The sequence below is a fragment of the Astyanax mexicanus genome, chromosome 1 (genome assembly GCF_023375975.1).
Source record: "Astyanax mexicanus isolate ESR-SI-001 chromosome 1, AstMex3_surface, whole genome shotgun sequence".
NCBI classification, from domain to species: Eukaryota; Metazoa; Chordata; class Actinopteri; order Characiformes; family Acestrorhamphidae; genus Astyanax; species Astyanax mexicanus.
Genome location: NC_064408.1, coordinates 20,291,092 through 20,312,330, shown reverse-complemented (window position 1 = coordinate 20,312,330; position 21,239 = coordinate 20,291,092). Strand labels below are relative to the sequence as shown.

Genomic DNA, 21,239 nt, shown 5'->3' with positions numbered 1-21,239 from the left:
TAACCAATACAATTTGTCCCAAATCATATTAATGGATAGATAACACATGATAGAACATAGATGAATTTACTGAACACACATAGGCTAAATAGCTACTTTCTGCATAGATCAGTGTATTTTAAATGGTAAACAGAATTATTTACATGGCAGTAAATAGAAACAGCCATGACTCATGACCCAAACACACCAGTGAACCTATAGGTTGTTTTTTTTTTCAGACAGGGATTAAGCCTAGTCGTAGATTATATTTTACTTCTAATGGAAAATCTCCATTCAAAATGTTGTGCAGTCCGAGACTAAGCTTAACTCCTGTCTTTAAAACTGCCCCATAGTCTTCTGAGTTATATAAAGCTTTGGAAAAAAGAGACCACTTAAAAATGATGAGTTTCTTTGATTTTACCAATTGAAAACCTTTGAAATATAATCAAGAGGAAGATGAATGATCACAAGCCGTCAAACCAAACTGAACTGCTTGAATTTTTGCACACGGAGTGGCATAAAGTTATTCAAAAGCAGTGTGTAAGACTGGTGGAGGAGAATATGCCAATGCCAATAAATGAAAACTGTGATTAAAAACAAGGGTTATTTCACCAAATATTGATTTCTGAACTCTTAAATCTTTATGAATATGAACTTGTTTTCTTTGCATTATTTGAGGTCTGAAAGCTTTTTCAGACTTTTCCCATTTTCTCAATGTTAATTTTACTCAGACATAGACCTATAAATAGCAAAATCAGAGAAACTGATCCAGAAACTGAAGTGGTCTCTTAATTTTTTTCCAGAGCTGCTTGCAAGGATGATTGTGGTAAAATTGTGGCAAAACCAAACAAAATGTGCTTCAAAGGACTATTTTGCCACAAAACACCCTGCATGTATCTCTCCTCCATAAATAAATAAGTTCAGGTGTCAAGCAATGTATTTGTAATCATTAGGTGCAATCACTTTACAGCTTTTGAGGAGCTTTTAGAGATTCAGATGTCTGCTTCACCACCACTGTACGCTATTCTGACTGGGTAAGATCATCTTTTTCACTCTCTGAGGGGGTGCCAGCGATCACAGCAAAGCTCTAGGCCTCGTGGGCTGATCCCTCCAGAAACACAGGAACACTTAACTTATGAACAGTCCCAGTAACAGGCTCTCAAGAAGATGCGACTGACAGTAAAGCCACAGAACAAACACCATGTAAGCTTCTTCTTTATCATAACAGACAGCACTCAGGGACTCACCCCGCCTACGCTGCTACAACCGCCACCCCTGAAACAGTCTGGCCATAGGCCAAAAGTGCAGCGCTATCAAAGAGGCGAATCTTAGAAAAACCTGCAAGGCAGCATTTAGAGTTTGTCGCCAGCACACCGCTGCACACTTTTAGTCTTATTTGACATTGGCTGTCAGGTTGGTAAGCAAGAAGTTCAAACAGTCAGACCGTGTTTGGAGACCATTAATCAATGCATAATGTGCAGAAAGTGCATATTGTGTGCAGAGTATACAACAAATCTGATTTCAGGTCAAAACTGTGTAGATAAGCAGTTCAACAATAAACTTAAAACGACAGTTCGTACATTTAAAGGATTTCACGATTTAAGGGACCTCTCTGGTGAGAATGTATAATTGCGCCAAGCATATGGAGAAGTACTTTTTTAAAATGTAGGTTAATGTAAATTAATCACTGTGGGGAAAAAACCCAATCTACCAACAGTGTGAAGCATTGCCGGAGAGGGCTGCTTTCTCTTTGGGTCTTCGGTTAATACTTACAACAGCAATGAGGAACATGATTGCCAGTAGGCATTTTTATTAGTCACTTAGTATTACTAACTTTTATTATTTTTTTCCTGTATTTTAAATACAGGATTAAATCTCCCTGCTTCGATACTGCCAGCCAATTCTCCCATTACATGGGAAATTTAACACAGCATGAAGTCACCCTTTCCACTAAAGAAATTTGTAGCTTGCTCTTACAGCTTATAACAACATTAACAATTATAGATAGATAACCATGAGAAGGTAGCTCTGGTTGTCAAGACTGCACACTGATGGTAAGAGGTGGTTGGGAGACATGACTATTATGTAAACTTTTTCTTTTGTGTGTGTGTGTGTGTCTCAGCTGTATAGTGTAGTTCATATTTACTCTACATATGGAGTGATGGGGTGCATTTTACTTTTTTCTTTATAGTATATAAGGAGCCCAATATTTTATAATATTATTAAATCCTTTCCCAAAGTATGTTTTACTGCTATAAATTAGGTAACAGTGTGGACTGTTCTCAAAATTCTCAGTTCAGTTGCTTACTCAATCATTTTGTGTTAATGATACCCAATTAACTTGTGTTATATTTATTAGCCAACTGAAACCTTTTTTACAGTGTAGATAAAGTCAGAGCACACAAATTAAACTGTCTTTGCAAATGTTTGTCTTTCTCACTTACTAAATGAAAGGGCCATGATTTCAAAGGTAGAAGAACAAAGGTGCCTCTTGCAACACTTCTACTGCATGGGAAAACCTGATGAAGCACATCTGTCGGAGGCCTCGTTAACCAGAATGAAACTTAAAAAAGGAGGGGAGAGGGGACGTGACACAGAAAGCATACAGATTATATGTTTTGCAGAATATAATCTGCGTTGCAATCACAAGTGCTGAACTAATTCCTACAGAGATTATATCATATCTGAATCTTCAGGAGTAAATTAACTGTAAGTGTTTGTTGAAAGAGCCCTGCCCTGCGATTTATCGCGTGTGCAGGCATCTCAGGTTATGCCGACAATGCATGTTTGTGCTGAAGCATGTGCAGGAAAACGATCTTGGCGGAACGCGTCGGAACACGTGAATAAAAAGGTCATGTATCAGAGCGGAGACTTGTCCTTGTGAATCTGCTACACATCCTGGTGCTCTCTAACCATGTACTTCTCCGCTCCATTGAACGAACAGCCGAGCGCCCCTTTTATGATGGTACCTGGTAAGCAAACACAAAAGTCTCCATTCATAAAAAACCCAACAACAGTTTGGGTAAAGAGCTGTTTTCGGAAAGAGCCTGTAAGCTGTCACAGCGGCACGTTTACAATTAGATACACGAGCCGCTACGCTGCTGAGGGGAGCTGTTTATCACACTGGGGATAGTGTATATAGAATAGCACAATCCCAGCAAAATCTTATATAGTCACTTCATAACAGCCCTACGGGTCTCCAGTTTTCTAAAAGCACAGAGGGATTAAACAAGCCAGAAATACAAGCATATTACACAACACTTGCCTAACGCCACCACTCTGTACACTTTCTACATACAATAACTATGCACTGTGTCATTTCTCTATTGTAACATATTACTACACTGTGTACTGTTGTATGCTGCTGAATAAGGCCACTGATTGCAGTAGCTGGGAATGTGAACGGGAGCTCCGACACAAACAGTTCAGAGCATGATTTGAAGTGTGTTAATTAAGTGCAATTAAGAAGAAACTGATTAAAAAAATCTAAAACAAGCAAAATTGAAAATAGGGCCAGTGCACAGGAAATTTGGCAGTGTTAAATCAACACTGTTAATGTTAAATCAACACTTATTAGTGTTAAACTTTACACTCTCTTTAAACTTTACACTTTACATTAATAAAATTAAACCGCTAAACATTACACACAGGAAATTTGGCAGTGTTAAATCAACACTGTTAGTGTTAAATTAACACTGCCAAATTTCCTGTGTGTAATGTTTAGCGGTTTAATTTTATTAATGTTTCAAAAACAAATTTAGAGTAAAGCTTCATTACTACATTTTTCCATTTCTTTTCTATTTCTTTAGTTTTTCTGCCCCTCACAATCTGAAAGTTTGCACACTGTAACAAAAATCGGATGGTGTGATTCAATCTAATTTTGTTAAAAGATGCAAAAATCTAAAAATATTTTACTAATTTTTTAATTTAGATTGTGATGGGCAGACATTAAGCATTAGAAAATGTGTTTTATTAAATTAAATGAGCAAAATGAAATGATAAAGTTTTACATCCATTTTTTATGTCCAATTTAGCCTCATATGGTCAGAAAACTGAACTGATAAATATTTTTTTAACCAAATAAGCACTTTACTTTGTTTCAGCATAAACTTTTTAAATGCTGGACAAAAGGACAACAATCCATTTTGTCTGTCAGTCTTCCCACTTCTTTCAACTTCAAGATTTTCTTCATTGTGGCCAAGGGCAATAATCATTATACTTTTACAGACTAATAAGTAAACATTAATGCATTATTTGTAGTATGTTGGATGAAAATTCCTGACTGCTAATAAACAAACTTAAACCTGATGAAATAACTCCCCAGAGACACAGAGGTTACATCAGAGAACAGAAAGAACAACAGTTACACTGCTACATACAGAGGTGGAGGACAATCTCAGCCCCAGAACATTCTGAGATCAAACAACAGATTACCCAGTTTCTCGATATGGATCTTGTCAATCCTTGTTATTGTTCTACTACAGAATAAAAAGGAAAGCAGAAGAGGAACTACCCTGCCTCATCTCATTTCATCCTTGCTCCACACAGGAAGTTCATAGCATGTGTCCTGCCTGCATCAAAGCCTCAGAGTAGACGCCAACATAGCCTTCAACAACAAGGAGGAGAGTTGACTTCCTGCTGTTCGGACTCCCAGAATCTAGAGCAGAACCTGCTACAATTAACCCGTTGAAATGTGCTTAACCCAAATGATTGTGGCTGGATCTAGTCACTTTTGTTGATGAGCAGGATATATAGCGTGCCACTACGGCACCAGGATAAGCAGGCCACAAAGAAACGTGTCAGACAGGTGCGGCGAATAGCCCCTGGGCCTTGTGCCTCCATACAGGTGCTTTCAATTGGGCCTTCTGCCGCCACCTTTACAAGACAACACAATGGGAGGAGGCACCATTTGATCCCGCTCCGTAGCAGGGATCTAGCCCCGGGAGGCGAGAGGAAGCAAGCGACCTAATTAGAGCAGTTGGCGTCCCTCGGGCAGAGTGACGGATGGACCTGCCAATCAGGGGAGAGCCTCACACAGCGGAGCAGCGCCACCAGCCCCCGACTCCTCACCTGTCAGGGCAAGGGGAGAAGCAGCCAAAGTGTGATGTACTAGGTGGACCTGAGCCCACGCGTAGGCAAACAAAGGCACGAGACGAGACCCTCAAGGCAGCTTCCTCCAACGATGGGCGAGCAACCTAAAACATTGTCCCTGCTTAGTCTGAATTATTAACAGGCAAATAAATAAACCAAGGCCTTCTTTACCAGCTTGTCTCCCATGCAACTTAATTAACTCTGACAGGCATGGAAAAGAAGGAGAGAGGGAGAGAGAAGGAGAGAGAGAGCGGGAGGGAGAACAAGAGAGGAAGGGTAGTGGGGGGTGGCGGGAAGTCAAAACAGTTGCTAGGCAACATACAACATCTGTAAGACTTCAGCAACTTATTCAATTTTCAGGATTCAGTCTCCAGGGTTACAGCAGACAGATAACATTGCAGGCAGTTTAGGGATCTTTTTCTATTGACTGTAAATTACAAAGGGACGCCGTTCTCGATCTTTTGCGCTCGCAGCCGTCACGCTTCAAGAGCCCAGTTTTCCGACACCTGGTTCTCTTTTGGGTATTTGATGGGAAAAAGAGAAGAAACTTATGACTACCCCCCTTTAAAACCAGGCGGAAAATTCAAACTTGTTAATGCTGTAGCTGTTTACCGGATAGAACTTGCAGATAAGATACATATCACAATACATGGCTTATGATGTGATATATTGCCATACTGAGAGCGAAAGTGATAAATTGCCATTTTTCTAATGAAATTTAAGAAAAAAGGTTAAAAGTTAAACTCTAGTTAGCACTCAGCCAACTGGATTACTGGTCAGTATAGGTTCAACTTAGGAATGCAACAAAAAGAAATTGAAGAATTTGTCTGAAGGCTAAACACCCAATACCATTTTAAGCAGTGCTATTTCAGTCATATTTAGCTTCCTAAGCAGTGGCATTTTGGTCACAAGTGTACCAAGGAGTGCTATTCTAATCATAAAATCACTTAAGCAGAGCACTTTTAGTCAAATTATATCAGCAGAGAGATACACAGAGAAAGCTATTCAAACAAATGCTAAGGCTAAGTTGACTCAGCTATCTAGCCCTGTGCAGCTTGTATCTTTCAGAAGGAAAACTAAACTGATACACGGTGTGATATTTCATTTAATTGCTGCAAGTAGGGAGTAAAAATTAACTTAAACCTGGTGTGTGTTATTTGCTGACTGCCTGCTGACTCCCTGTTGATCTGTCTGAACAATGAAAAAGCATTTGTTGCTATTTTCGGCTTGCCAAATATTTGGTGCATTTCTAGTTTTAAAGATTCTGTGAATTTTCTGATTCTTATATCTAAAGGTGCTGTGGGAAAACAAGGTAGATAGATGAATAAAAATGTAGGAAATTACAGGCTTGTTATTGCCTTGCTAGTATAATATTCCACAACCGAATGCATGCATGTAATCAAGTAATTGCTTAATAGCAGCTACTTTAAGGGTAATTGGACACTAATATAAACTGCCTAGAGTGCCTCCTAACTGAGCCAGTAAGTCTGCTATATTACCCACACAGGTCCGTTAATAAGCCAACCATTCCCGTATTCATTAAAATTGGACCTATGGAGATGTCAGCACCTGTTTGGTTAGTACACTAATAACTGTATTTTTGTGGATTATTAGCTGAAAGAATAACAACAGAAACTCACTACTCCGGTTTGTGCGTGCACTTTAAAGTAAGTTCTCAGTGTTCCTGTAACCACAACAGCAGCAGCGGTTGATCAACAAAGCTTAAACACTGCCTAAGAGGCAACTTTCACTTTTTCACATCCCCAGCTGAACATTATCGCTGAGGCATCACCAACCCAACCTGATCCCAGATTGTGGTGAACAGTCACAGGAGGGTGTCTAGGGCAGGTGAAAAAAAAGACTCTTTACCGATTGAGCATGGAGATAGCACCAAACACCCCTCAGAGCAGGTCTCGGCCTGCAACGGTTCTTCCCCAACCTGTCATTTGCTTACAGAGTGGGTGTGGCCCTCAATTCAGCCACTAAAACCATGACTGAATGCACTACCAGCAGTAAAGCTTCAGACCTTAATGACTCCTTTAATACACCCATATTTATTCTACTAGGCTGTTGATCAAGTGCACACAGTGAGCGTGATTCGCTCTGTGTGCAGCATCTGTGCACTGGGCCCTCAGGGTGCTCCATGAACTGCTTGATTAGGTATGGCATACAATATTGACATCAACAAACAGCCATGCTACTGAGCTTCATGGGAATCCCATATGTCTGGTGATAGGTTATGTAGAAGTAGCTTGACACTATGGATGTGCATTACGACATGACAACTGTTGGAAAAGAAAAAAAACATCTGCCAAAAAAAGACTTTTTCCCATATTAATATGTGGGCTTACTATTTGGATATAATTGGTGAAAAACAGACAATAGCACAATAATTTAGATGCAAGCATAGGAAAGTATTTTACTTTTCACACAGAGCTGCAATAAATAGCTAGTTTTCATGTTTGATGAGTAATAAAGGCTGCCTCCTGGGTGAGCTAACAAGCTAATACTAGTAACCAGTACAATGTTAGATCACATGAGGAATGATCATCTTCTACACATGGTTCCTCACTTCAGGCATTTCCACATATCCAATATTTTTGGACCTACGTAACAGTTACTCTGATAGTTATTTTGGAAAAAGCAGGACTAGCACTTGATTAAAATGCCCTTAATTTGGGAAGTAGCATGTTAGTGCAGTTGTCCCAATATTTTTGTCCATATAGTGTATCAGACAGTAATCACAAAGTTATGGCTATTTCTATTGCTTTGAAGCAACGAGTTTGGCAAATTAGCAGATGACAAAACATTTCCAGAATTCCCTGACTTCCATGCAGCGTTGATCAAGACAATCCCTAGTACTTAGCATGACCACCTTGAACCAAAGCCTCCCTATTGTTGTGCAACAACATCTGAGAATAGCATACTGCAAACAGAATCCTGTCAAAGGATTATAGAGCAAGCAGTATAAAGTCTTCATTTTAATCCCACACTAGGCACCACGGTACAGTGCCCTGGAAATCGTTCAACGAGGCCCGTGTCAGATTGTGGGGCTGGAAATCTAGATGGGCTCACGCTGTGATGCAATTTGGTTAGGCGACTCCACCGGATGAAGTCATCGCAGTCAGAGCCTGGCAGGATCGTATCAGACGGCCGAATTTAGAAGCTCCGCCGGGCCCATCAATACAACCTTGAAGGAGAGAAGACTGCGTTGACTGCGACACAGAGGACGACCACCATCCTTTATCTAGATGACGCGGCAGAGGCTGCGAGTCTGCCCGCCTTTCTGCCAATTCCTCTTCGTCTCCTACTCCCTTGTGTCACGCTGCATGCAGAAACACCAGAAGGCTAAGAATAGCACACAGCTGGCACTGCAGGGCTTACATATTTCACACTCAAACCACCGCCACTCCCAAATATCGGTGTCCCGCAGTGTCGCGGTACCCACATGCACATGCCTGAAGACGAATACCACCAAGGCTCTTGAGCTGTGCTTCAACCCGGTGGCAGGCACAGATCCCCTCCCCACTTCCTCACCCCGACCCTGCCACACACATACACATACTCCCGAGATCCATCTTTTACCAAGAAGGATTTATTCCCCCTTTTCCGACAAGCTTCCACGCCCCTCAATCATTGTGCCCTGCGCAGCAGAAGCGACAAGGCTCGTTAATAGATCGATTTGTAGTGAAGTAATCTGTTGGGTGCTGTGGAGGGGGAGGAAGAGGAGAGCTCTGTGATGCACTGTGAATATTATTCCCCAGCAGATGAACGTCCCGGATGAAGGGCTTTCAGGTCAATAACAAGAGTTTCAAGGTGTAGCTCAAACTGTGTTCCAAAACAACCAAGGCACTGCAGTCAACCTTGCATGCAGTGGTCGGTAGCCTGAGAGGACGATTACCTTTTAAGCCAGATGGCTCTCTTTTCTCTTGCTACACTACAGCTGGTGCAATTAGACAACCGGTATTCCTAGAATCTGACTTCTGCTAAAAGAAGTGTGAGCAGGTTACTAAACCTTAACTCGTAGCCCAAGATAATAATCAGATTGCTCGCCTCCAGCGACTCCCTCTACTGAACAGAATCTAGCCTTACCTTGCACAGCCATTATAAAGAGATTATGCTGAGTGAATCATCCACCTCTAGGTCGCTCTTCTTTTTTTCTAAGAACCATTCTCCTCACAAAAAATACTGCTGCAGCTACCACTTGCATAATGGAGCTTGCTCTTTGCCAGACATAAAAGACACCCTTAGAGTGGCTATTAGCAGAGCTATCGGGCATGGCATTTGCTGGCTCCTGCTGTACCCCTCTAATGGGATGGCAGGGAAGCCCTAGCAGTCAGCGAGGCACAGGAGACCTGGCTGGGACCTCTGAGTTGCCTAGCCCAAGGTTGGCATAATCTCGGGGTGAGCTGTCTTGACTGTACGAAGAAATTTCCATGCATCTCAACGTGGGCCTTTTGCCTTTTCTCAACACTAACTCGGATAAAAGGGACTCACTTTCAGTTGTATTTTCTTGGCTCTCTACTCTTTTCACTCAGCCTCCTTTTCTTTCCCCCCACTGGCCGCAGCACAGCATTGTTGCCAGCCTACTCGCAGCTCTCCTTCTGAATACAGTTTGGTTAATGAGCACCTCTTAGCTGATCACATTATACTGCCACTCGACGACACTTAATTACCAACGTTTCAGTCAGAGAAGCCCTGTCGGAGAAGACCACAGAAACTCCTTTAATTAAAGCGAAACAACATGTGTTTCCTTGAGCATATGTGTATATAGAATATAAATGTGAGCGTGGGCATGCTGTTGTGTGTGTGCTTTCCCTTTTTTCAGGGATAGTACCTTTTACTCCATATTTCAACAGTGACTACAACTTAAGTCAAGGCCGAGCCACAGAGGGCGACAGCTTCTTTCAAACTGGGCCGGAGCTTGAACTCAGGAAATGCACATCACACATAATACTTTCCTAAAACGAAAACAGATTCTCCAGCTCCCACTCGCACTCTCTCTCTTTCTCTCTCCCTCTTTCCCTCTGACTTTTCTTCCTGCCGGCACAAAAAATAGCTCTGCAGCCGGACACATTCTTCAAGCTCAAACTGAGCTGACTCTTTTTTAGACTGTGCTGTCTTGTTTTCCTATCGATGGCCAGACCGAGTTTTCCATGTGCTCTAATTCATGTTAGAAGCAGCACTTCTTCAAACTCGACTCACAGCTGAGGTTCCTCTGAATAACGCCTGTCCTGTTGCCCTATTCCTGGGATTTCTGGGAAAGGGAGCACTGTTTTTTATATTCTGTTCTGCGGTTCTGAAAAAAGCTAAGGACGAGAAGTTAATCTCAGTGACCGCTTCTGAAATCTGTGTAAGATTACCACCATCATGACTCATCTTTCGACATCAGTCATTGGCCAGGTGATTATGACTTAAAAAGGATAGGACATATGTTTTTTGTTGCTTTTTTAAATATTGAGCTTTTTGCCTTTTTTTTTTACACTTGCTCACATGGTGTGTCTGTGGTAAAAACTATTTTCTCTCAATTAAGTTGGCTGCACAAATCTTACATATAGAACATCTAACCTGACACAGTTAAAATCTAATCCTAAATGTGGCAAATTAACACCAATAGTTTGGACATATTATATAAAATTGTTAGTACACTATTCTAAAAGTGTTACTGATGTTTTTGTGAGTAATGCAATAAAATAACTAAATTTGGTTCAATTAAGAACTTTTGTAAAATAGATAAAATATGTGAAGAACCTTTAAAAAGATTTAAAAAGGTTGATGTAAAGGTTCCTTACCAATATAAAGGTTCTACACACTCACATCTCTTTTACTATGATGGTTATTTATGGAAACAAAAAAATATTCTTTAATAGCATTGCTCAAAAACATTTGTAATGTCTTTGTTTTAAACAGTGCAGCCCAAAACAATACTGTCAAACAAAGCAAAAACAAGTGTCTGATCCAAAATTAAATAATTAGTTTAATTACCAGAGTAATGTATCCCAGGAGATACAGTCAAAACTGGTTAAATTGATGCTAATAGCTAATAGCTTAATACAGAAAAGGTATTGTATGGATGTAAGTGAATATATACAGTGTGGTGACAGTTTAAAAGGTTTTAAGATAAACACATAATAAAGTATATAGACCTACAAGTTGATAGTTAATATTTTAATGCCTAGTTAAATACAAGATTTAAAATGCTGCTAAACAGCTGTCATTGTGCTTAGGTTATAAAGTTCTGTGGAGCCCAAGATGTTAAAAATGTCTTGCATTAGAATTTGAATTTCAAATATGTACATACAAGTCTGTATTATTGTAATGAAACTAAGAAAATATCCCTGATTCACATAGAAGATACAGCACTAATGGAATATCAGGTATCATTGCAGTCTTCAAAAAAGCCAATGTCAGCTGCACAGCTCACATGTTCCCACAGGCACAGAGTCTGTTCCACTTCACAGGAAGCTTACGACAACAAATTACATAGGCACTTCATGTCTTTATAGGACAGTAAAATCTGCTTTCACTCACATATTAATTCAGCTCAAAAGAAAACGAGCTTCTAAAAAGGGCCTGACCTTAATACATTGTGATCGGCCCTCCCATTTTGACAACATGTGAGCAAGCTGTTACGCCTTCTGAATGGGCGGGTGTGTTGATCTTCCAGTAATCACTAGGAATGCCAGTGGCTAGCCAGAGGCATGGGATTCAGAATATTTACAAATCCACTGCTTAAATCAAATCACCTCCCCTGATGCAAGGAAAAAAAGTGTCGCTTGAATGACTTCAGACATCCCTTAAAGCATTAAAATAGCAACAAAACACATTATGAATGACACATTTCCATGAGTGTAGGAAAATTACGCTTTTTAAACCATCTAATTATGGACAGTAACTGACAGTAAATGAGATGTGCTCAATGTTTCCCCTTCAAAAGGGTTCGCATGTCCTGCAGCGATGAGGGAATTCTGCTCAGCTTAAGAAAACACCCAGCTGAACCTGTCTCTCCTTTCCCCAAAGGGTTTTTGTCTGAAACTTGAGTAAACAGATTTGCCTGTGTGTGTGTGTGTAACAAGCAACCCGAGCAATAGCAGCACAACATTCCCAATCAACTACCAACCATACCATACAGTAGCAGCTGGCCATTATGAACTGTCTGCCAAAGCAAGGCATCTCTTTCCTTTCTTTTTTCAATGGCATGATGAATGGTGAGTATGAATCCTGACCACTCCTGACCACCACACCGTGGGGAACAGTACAGTAGCCCTCAAGCTCATTTCATGAGGAGGCAGACTGCCAAAAAAAGAAATGTTAACCTACCTTTCCAAGCCAGCCCAGCTCTCAGGCTCTTTTGGCATGTTAATGATTGGCTAATAACAGTAGGCTACCAGAGATTGCTTCACCTTTGTACCTTGAGAACAGTAGGCTGGTGGTGGGTGGATGGTTGATTGGTCCCTGCCCTCAAGGAGAACCCCACAACCAACACACAGACACACATATACATACATACACACACACACACACACACTTCCAGGCAGTCAGGCACAAACCCCACAAACCCACCCACCCAACACCACCACCACCACACCCCCTCAGCTGCTTCATTCCCCCCTCCAGCCCAATCGCTGCCACTAGCTAGCTAGACTCTATGGGACATAAGTGAGTGTATAGAAGTAGGTTGGTTGACCGTACCAGAGAGAAAAGGTTGGAATGGCAGTCTTCAAGGCTCGCCCCGTTAGCCACCCAGTTCGCTGCTGTAGTCATAATCGTCCGCCGATGGGCTCGTCAGCGTAGGGCATGTCGAGATCCTCGATCGGTATCAGAACCGAGCAGAGGGTTCTGAGAGGGGGTAGTTAGGCAGGTACTTAGGAAGGAAGGTAGGTGGGTAGGTTGGTTGTCGGTTGAAGAAGGTGGATGAACGATTCCTTCAGTAGTAAAGCAAGCAACAAATATAGAAAAATCACGGAGAAAGCCAGCAGACTGAGAGGAACAACGCAGTGTAAACCAGCGGAGGCGTGATTTCTCTCTTTCTCTCTCTCTCTCTCTTTTTTTAAAACACTGTAGCGAATCCGTAGGAATGCCTTAGGGTTTAATTCCTTCCTTCCTTTCTCCGTCTCCGCTTTTTTTTCTTTTCTTCGGGGCGAAAACTGAAAACTAGCGCTAGCACTAACACTTTGTTTCCATCCACACGAGCTCGGGGTGGCTCGGATGCTTCTCGTCAGGCGGCTGAAACCGAATCATTGTCTGTGGCGATGCGGTGGCGGTGGGTATGATGATGATGATCCTCCGTGTGTTTAATCCTCCTAGCCGCCGTGAGATGATTTGACCATCCTTGTCCATGCCAGTTGACTTGTTTTTTGTTTTTTTCTTCTACTACTAATACAATAACTGTAATAGCATATCTATAATCACAGTATATCCTAGTAATCCACGGGAGAAGAAAAAAAATAAATGTAATTCAAAAAAGCAAGAGCCAGGACCAGTTATGCCCTTTCTTTCTTTCCTTCCTTCTCTCCAATCCTCTCGGTTCTTTCTCCTTTTTTCTTGCACACAACAAAAAAAATCCACACAAAAAAGAGGACACGTCTCAATATCGGCGTGCTCCCAGTTCAAGTTTCAGTTTTGTAGCTCGCTATGGCTAGTATAATCCACTGAAGCGTCTCTGTTTAGGAACAATACAGAAGCGCGGAGCGAGTGAGCGGACTCCATTGACTCCCCCACAGCCCTCCATATATGAGAGAAGGCGGCAAAAAACACACACACTCACACACACAGACTGAGGAGAGAGAGCGATAGATAGAGAGAGGGGGCACACGAGAGAAAATGATACTAGCTGGCTAACGTCGATGTAGTTTCTCTCCCTCTCTTTGGAGCTATTTATAGAGCCGTCCTCACTCTTCCCCTGATACGCGAGCAACAACACAGTCTGGCTTCTGAGCAAGGGAGGAAGGAAGAATGGTGAAAAATCCTCGTTTCACTTTGCAACTAACGCAAGCTAGCTAACCCCAGCTAGTTAACTAGCGTTCTGGAGGAGCTAAAAATAAAAACCTGACCCTCCTCTTCTTGTCCTCACTCTCTCACTCCCTCCCTCACTCTCTTTCTTTCTCTCTCTTTATCAGTCTCTCAGTCACCCAGTCACAGAAAGAGAGAGACTAGGGAAGGAGGTAACGTTAGTTAGCCACCTAGCGAAGACAACAAACGAACATGTTTAACCAGCTAAAGAAACCTTATTAGCTATGCAGTTAGTTAAGATAACTAGTTAGTCAGCTAACCTAGCTAGCTAACGCAAAGCTAGTTAACCTGTTTAGCTAGTTAAAACAATAAGAAAACAACATTAAGCTAACATTAACGCTAGCTAACAACAACAGCAGCAGCAGCCGTAGCAACAAACAGCAGCAGCAACTGCAATCTTCCTTAGCTACCAAACCTAGCTTAGCTTTCTTAGATAAGCTAAAAACCAACAAACAGAAGAGAAAGGAAAAAAACTGAAGAGAAAGGGGAAAAAACTTCCTTCCTTTCTCTGGTTATAAACATAACTAGCTAGTTAGCTAAGTAGAACGAAATTACGAAATAACGTAACGTCCTCTCCCGGAGATATTTCTCTCTTTCTCTCTCTCTCGCCAGTTTCTCTTCTTCTTGTTCTCCTTCTTCTTCTTGTAGAAGTAAAGCTAAATAAAATCAAACAAAAGCCAGAAACGAGTCCGAGTCGCTGACAGACAGATAGATAACTAAGATACAGGATAAGCTAGATAAGGAACAGATCCACCGCCGATAGCTCCAGTCACCGAGTAAACACGGCCGTCTGACGAGCCTCCTCAGCTATCTGCCCTGCTCGAGTCGGCCAGAAATCACACAGCGAGCTCTCTCCGAAAGCGTCCACGGCGTGCCATCCGTCACTGTTGCACTGTTTAGCCGCTGTTTCCCCGAGTCGCCGAGAGCTGCCGAGCGCGAGCGAGAGGTTCCGAGCGCTTCCGAGACACTCCGAGGACAAATCGAACAGAGCGAGGCTCCTGGATCCTTAAAAAAAAACACACACAACACACGCGACGCACGCTCTGTGTTTGGATGGAGGCTATGCAAATAGAGGGGTCTTACTTTATGTGTGTGTATGTGTGTTTTAGAGAGACAGTGTGTTTGTGAGAAACGGTGTAGCTTATGTGTGTGTATGTATGTGTTTGTGTGTGTGAGAGAAATAGATAATTGTTTTCTAGAAATTGTTAATTTCTACACTTTAGAAATTGTTAATCTCTGAGACAGTCCACTATTATTTACTGTTAAAACTGTATAACTCAGGCATTGGCAACAGAAATGTATCACTATTTATCATGCCAATAAAGCACATTGAATTGAATTAAATTGAGAGAGAGAGAGGCTGTGTGTGAGAGAGAGAAACAGTGTAGCCTATTTGTGTGTATGTGTGTAACTTTGTGTAAATATGTGTGTATGTGTGTAAGAGAGAGAGAAACAGTGTAGCATATGTGTGTGTGACTTTGTGTTTGTGTGTGTGTAAGAGAGAGATATTGTATTTGTGAGGAAAAGTGTAGCCACTGTGTGTGACTGTGTATATGTATGTGTGTGAGAGAGACAGAGATACTGTAGATGTGACAAACAGTGTAGCCTATATGTGTGTGTCTGTGACTTTTTTATGTGTGTGTGTCTGTGTGAGAGTGAGAGAGAGGCAGAGACAGAGAGATAGAGACGGTGTGTGTGTGAGAAACAGTGTAGTGTGTGTGTGCTTACGCTAACAGTCGCTGGCAGCTTTTCGCGCTATTCGACAGCCCACCACGCATAGCTATGTAATGGCGGCCGCCAGGCTTCGACAGAGACTCGCTTTCCTATTTGGCAAAGTAGAGCACAAAAAAAGCACGTGATCAAAGCAAAGGGATTACAGCAGCGTTTTCAGCCTCTTTTGATAGAAAAAAGAGAGAGAGAGAGAGAGAGGGACAGAACCTCATCTCGACGCTAGAGGCGCTGATACCCAATTAAACACACCATAAGCAGAAGAAAAAAAAAGAAAAGAAAATACAAAACAGAGAGGAAAAAAGAAAGAAAAAAGATGAAAAAGCAGAAGAAGATAAAGGCATGCTCCCTCTAATATGCCACTGTGTTTTAGATGAAGATGAAGTGTGTCAGACCTTCTGTGTGTCAAGTCCAAGCACAAAAGTCATTTTGCAGACTAATAAAAAATGAGTTTTTACATGAGTTTTTAATGTAGTGTGTAAACTTTCCAAGCAGTACAGTTCTATGGTGATATCATGTAAAAAAAAAAAATAGTAACATGTGGCGATGACTTATTAAAGCGTTAATGATGTCATTCCCATGCCTTAAGAAGTCGTCCCCATGACTTAATTATTTTGTTCCCATGCCTTAATAAGTTGGGACCATGACTTAATTATTTTGTTCCCACGTCTTAATAGGTTGTCCCCACAACTAAATATCTCATTTAGATAGGCACTATTAGTGTTGAGCGTATTAAAAATCTACACAGTCAATTTGTCAGACTGTGATTGTGTAGTTATTACCATCCTGTATGGCAAGCATATATTTTGATATATTTTAAGTTCAGCACCCCACTGACTGACAATGTTGATACATCCAGATCATTTTAATGCACAATAATCTAATTTAACTAGCTCATTCACCAACTATATTATAAATGCACAGAGACTTTTATTTGAAAAAATAATGACGGCAGTTATTACAAATATAATAATGACTAGGTCTGAAATAAAATGATTTAATTGAAAATGAATGAATACTCTTTTCTAATCTACTTTATAAAAGAAAACAAAAGTATCTGGCAAGTCTCCCAGAAAATGCTGAGAAAAATGCCAATAACCAGCTTTGCCATTAGTAAGCCAACATTGGTCAGCTACCTTCTTTCTGCCAGAGATGAGATTAGCTTCCATTCTGAAACTTTTCCATGTTTCCATTGAGTTCCTGAGCAATTTAAAATAACTGAAAAATGTTTCTAAATAAGTTAGATTAAGAAAGAATCCAAACAAACAAATAAACAGTAATTACAGCCATATATTGTTTGTGAAAGAATAGGATGTATGACTGTGTTTAGAATGATCATGTGCATATTCTTTTCCTCTGAATTTGGATGTGAAAGGGTTAAAGAGGATATGAACCTAACCATGTCTTATGATTGACAGGAATGACACAGCTTCCACATTTATCATCAGCTGATGAAGGAGTGCACATATTAAAAAGATAACTCTCCATATCTCTGCTGAGCAATTGCATCATGTATAAGAAAATTACACCCATAACACTTTACAGTATGAATTCCTATCTCATTACTTCACTGCTTACTTTTTGCAAGAAGGCCAGTAAGATGTCTTTAAACTTGCCAATTCTAAACATGTATTTATATTTACACACTCATAGTAATATGTATCTAACATTTTTTCACAATTAACCCAGCTAAAATAAACATGAAATGTAATAGACAAAAGTAAGATAAAAAACAGAAAAACAGTATCAATTAATTACTATTTTTTGTCATTTGATTGTAAATGCAACACAAATTGTCATAATTCCACTTTACTTAAAGTTTTTTTTATCCTCTTTACCCCAATTTACACAGCCAATTACCCAAGCCACTCATTAGGACTCCCCCTATCACTAGTGATGCCCCAACACCAGGAGGGTGAAGACTCCGGGTGAAGTCAGTCATCGCCTCTTTTCGAACTGCTGCTGATGCGGCATTGCCGAGTAGCATCACACTCAGAGGAAAGCGGAGCGACTTGGTTCTGATTCATCAGCTTACAGATGCCTTGTGCTGATCAGATTCCACCCAGAAAGAGCAAGGCCAATTGTGCTCTCTCGGGGCTCCGGTAGCTGATGGCAAGCTACATAAACAGGATTCGGATAAGAACTGGAGATCTCCCGGTCATAGTGGCTGTGCCTTAGACCGCTGGACCACTCGGAACCCATTTCGTTTGACACCAGCTGTTAGATAGTATAATAAACAGTGCAGTTATATAAGGTGTACTGTCATAACCTATTAACATATTGTAATAAAGTTGTTATACACTGTTATGAAATAAACTACAATGTACACTTTACACTACAATGAACATTTTACAGACAAAAATACTGAGATACCTGCTTATTCACTGTTCTCTGTTATTTGAGACATTATGGCAACTGTCTCGACTGTCCAGGGAGGGATTTGTACTAGACTGCTGTGAGGATGATTCCCACCTCTGCAACTAATCCCAAAAGTATTGGATGGAGCACTGCTTCACAACTTATGCTGGAAAGCTTTTTACCTCTCTAGTCCATGTCTGGCATTCAACATAGTGCCAACTGTTTCAGGTATATCTGCTTCAGAGAGTCCTATTCTATTGGCAATACTTCTCTACAGGCTTATGAGAGCCTACCTCAGGGAACAGCTAGGAAAAGGACACTCAGACCTGTATAAACTGTTCCAGTGAGGTCTGATATTCGGTTCCAGATAAATGAGACATTCTGTACCTGAAGTTCTGTTGAAATTTAATCTTCTTTAATCCACAGCATATAATTCCAGACTCCCAGGAATACATCATAGAAGGCATTACCTCCCACAGTGGACAGAGCAGTGTGTGGTTATGATGTGACCAGCGACCTCTGGCTAGAAATGTCAGTGTAAACAGACAAGCAACTCTGGCAGAAATCACAATTACATTTAATGCAGGAGGCCCCACACACATCAGCCTCTATACGACATAGCAAAAGTAATAGGACATGATATTACAGTTCTATGTCCCATGACACCTGGCATGTCAGTGCATATGCTGTACTGAAATTAAGAAATTGAAAATTATACACTGGCTGGCCAAAAAAAAAGTCTCCACCTGGATTTAACCCTCCTATTATCTTTGGGCTCAATCTGACCCCATTCATTGTTTCAAGTCTCTGAAAAAATGGTTGACATTAGTTTTGTAATTCATATTTATTGTCTTTTCTTAATTTAATGAAGACAATTAATAAAAAATAAAAATGTTCAAATGGTTCAAATTTAATGTCTGTTTTATAAAGGCTGTTTTGTTGGCATAAAACATAACAAAAATAACAATATTTGACATATTTGTGTAGTAATAATGTTAAGATCACCATGACGTTCAGTTTTATAAAATTTCTCTAAATGTCCCTTTACTTTAGGCCCTGATTTAACAAAACATTACTTATAATATTTATGCAATACTAATAAAACACTTGATACACACTGGTAAGTAAACTTTGCCAACATGTTTAATGATCTGTAATTATAATAATTTTTTGGAGGTTTAAATTGCTAAGATCATATTAACCAAGAGAATAAAGGATGTTCATATATTTGACGATAGCAGGAAGGTTAACAAAGCAAATGCTACAGTCGGTCAGGTCTAGGTTCAGCAACAGTATGTGCTGAGGTCAGCTGACTACCTGAATATACTGAATATAGACCAGGTTATTAAATCAATGGATTTTTTCTTCCCTGATGGCACGGGCATATTCCAAGATAACAATGCCAGGATTCATGAGGCTGAAAGTGTAAAAAGGTGATTCAGGAAGCATGGGATCATCATTGTCACACATGGATTGTTCACCACAGAGTCCAGACCTTAACCTCATTGAGAATCCTGGAAATGTGCTGGAGAAGACTTTGTGCAGTGGTCAGACTCTACCATCATCATTGCCGCTGCAAGTTCTTGGTGAAAAATTAACGCAACACTGGATTGAAATAAATCTTGTAACAGTGGAGAAGCTTATAGAAACAATACCACAGTAAATGTATACTGCAATCAAAGCTAAAGGTGGTCCAACGAAATATTAGACTCTGTGACTTCTTTTTTTTTTGGCCAGGCAGTGTAAATATACAGATGTGCATACATAGATGTTTGCACAATGACAAAGAAACTGCTAGCATATACTTATAAATAAAGAAAAAAGTATATGTGTTTGATTTTTTAATTATTTATTTTTCTGATTACATATATTTTTGTTCATAGCTCCAAGGGTCTAATCCTTAATCTGGTTACTGTCTGTGAGAAGTGTGGTGTTTTCCTCAGTGCCCCATGCGCGGATTTTCTCCAGGTACTCCATGTACATGTAATAAGGTAATTGAACATGCTTAGTTATCCCTGGCTGTGAGTGAATGGGATTGAGTTTGTGTGTGTGGTGTTCTGTGATGGCCTGGCTCCCCCTCCAGAGACTATTCCTGCCTTGTGCCCAAACTTTTTGGGACGGCTCCAGATCTTCTTCGACCCTGACCAGAAAGAACGAGATAAGAAGATGAATGAAAGAATGAATGAATGAACTAGGCCAGCTTTCCTAATCACATCTCCATTAAATACCCTTTAAGTGATCCAGGCTAATTTCAATCACTCGTGTAATACATTATAATTATCATCAATTACTCAATGTCATTAAAGGAATAAAGCAAAAGTGAATGCTTAGGTGTCAAAAATCCATAAATAATCGAGTATTATGAATGTAATCCGGACTGTTTGGCCTAACTGGCGCAAGTAAAACAAGATAAAATCCAACAGAGCCAGCCAGATCCAAAGGAAAACACTAAACATCAGCCGTGGAATCAATGCTGTGATAAGTGAGGGAGCACTATCCCATTTGCCAAATTATGGTTATTTCCGCACGCATTGTAAAACCCAGCTGTATCTGATAACCTCTCCTGTTGGAGAGAAGTGGATGTTGGCGTGGTGCCGTTTCTTATAGCTCAGAGGAGAAAAGAGAGAGAGAGAGAAAGAAAGGGGGAGCGAGAGAGAGAGATATGTATCAGACCCGGCAAGAGCTGAGCCCAGCACTTATTGATCCAGACGCTCCAGCAACACGGCAGAATTCATTTGTAGTTTCTTCACCTTGTTCAATATGTCCTCAAGGCCTGAAAAGGACTCTCCTAAGCAGCATTCCACCTTTGTTGTGAGGTGCCTTCAGTGTCTGAATACTGTGCTGTACCCTAATCCTCTTCAATAAATCAGATGAGCCGCCTACCACGACTCTTTCACTTTATGGGCTGGCGTGAGTCATGACAAGAAGAGAACGGACCCAGCTGTAATAATCACATCCCATACCCATTACATGATTTCCTCATGCAGCCAATTATCACTTGTATCACCTTCTAAAGCAGCATTAGAAGAGAATTGGCACATCTTGGCCCTGGGCTCCCCCTGGAGTCAGAA

The 21,239-nt window shown here is 40.7% G+C and overlaps 1 protein-coding gene across 4 annotated transcripts in view; it reads right to left on the bottom strand.

The window, feature by feature from the left end:
- LOC103034396 (mediator complex subunit 13L) overlaps positions 1–15,071 on the bottom strand; it is a 167,672-nt gene extending 152,601 nt beyond the window's left edge. For all 4 annotated transcript variants that reach the window (XM_049474575.1, XM_049474584.1, XM_049474582.1 and 1 more), the window contains exon 1: positions 12,763–15,071. In XM_049474575.1, coding sequence (XP_049330532.1) covers positions 12,763–12,834 — 72 coding nt within the window. In that variant the 5' untranslated portion in view covers positions 12,835–15,071. The remainder of the gene's footprint in view (positions 1–12,762) is intronic.
- Between the last annotated feature and the right edge of the window lie 6,168 nt (positions 15,072–21,239).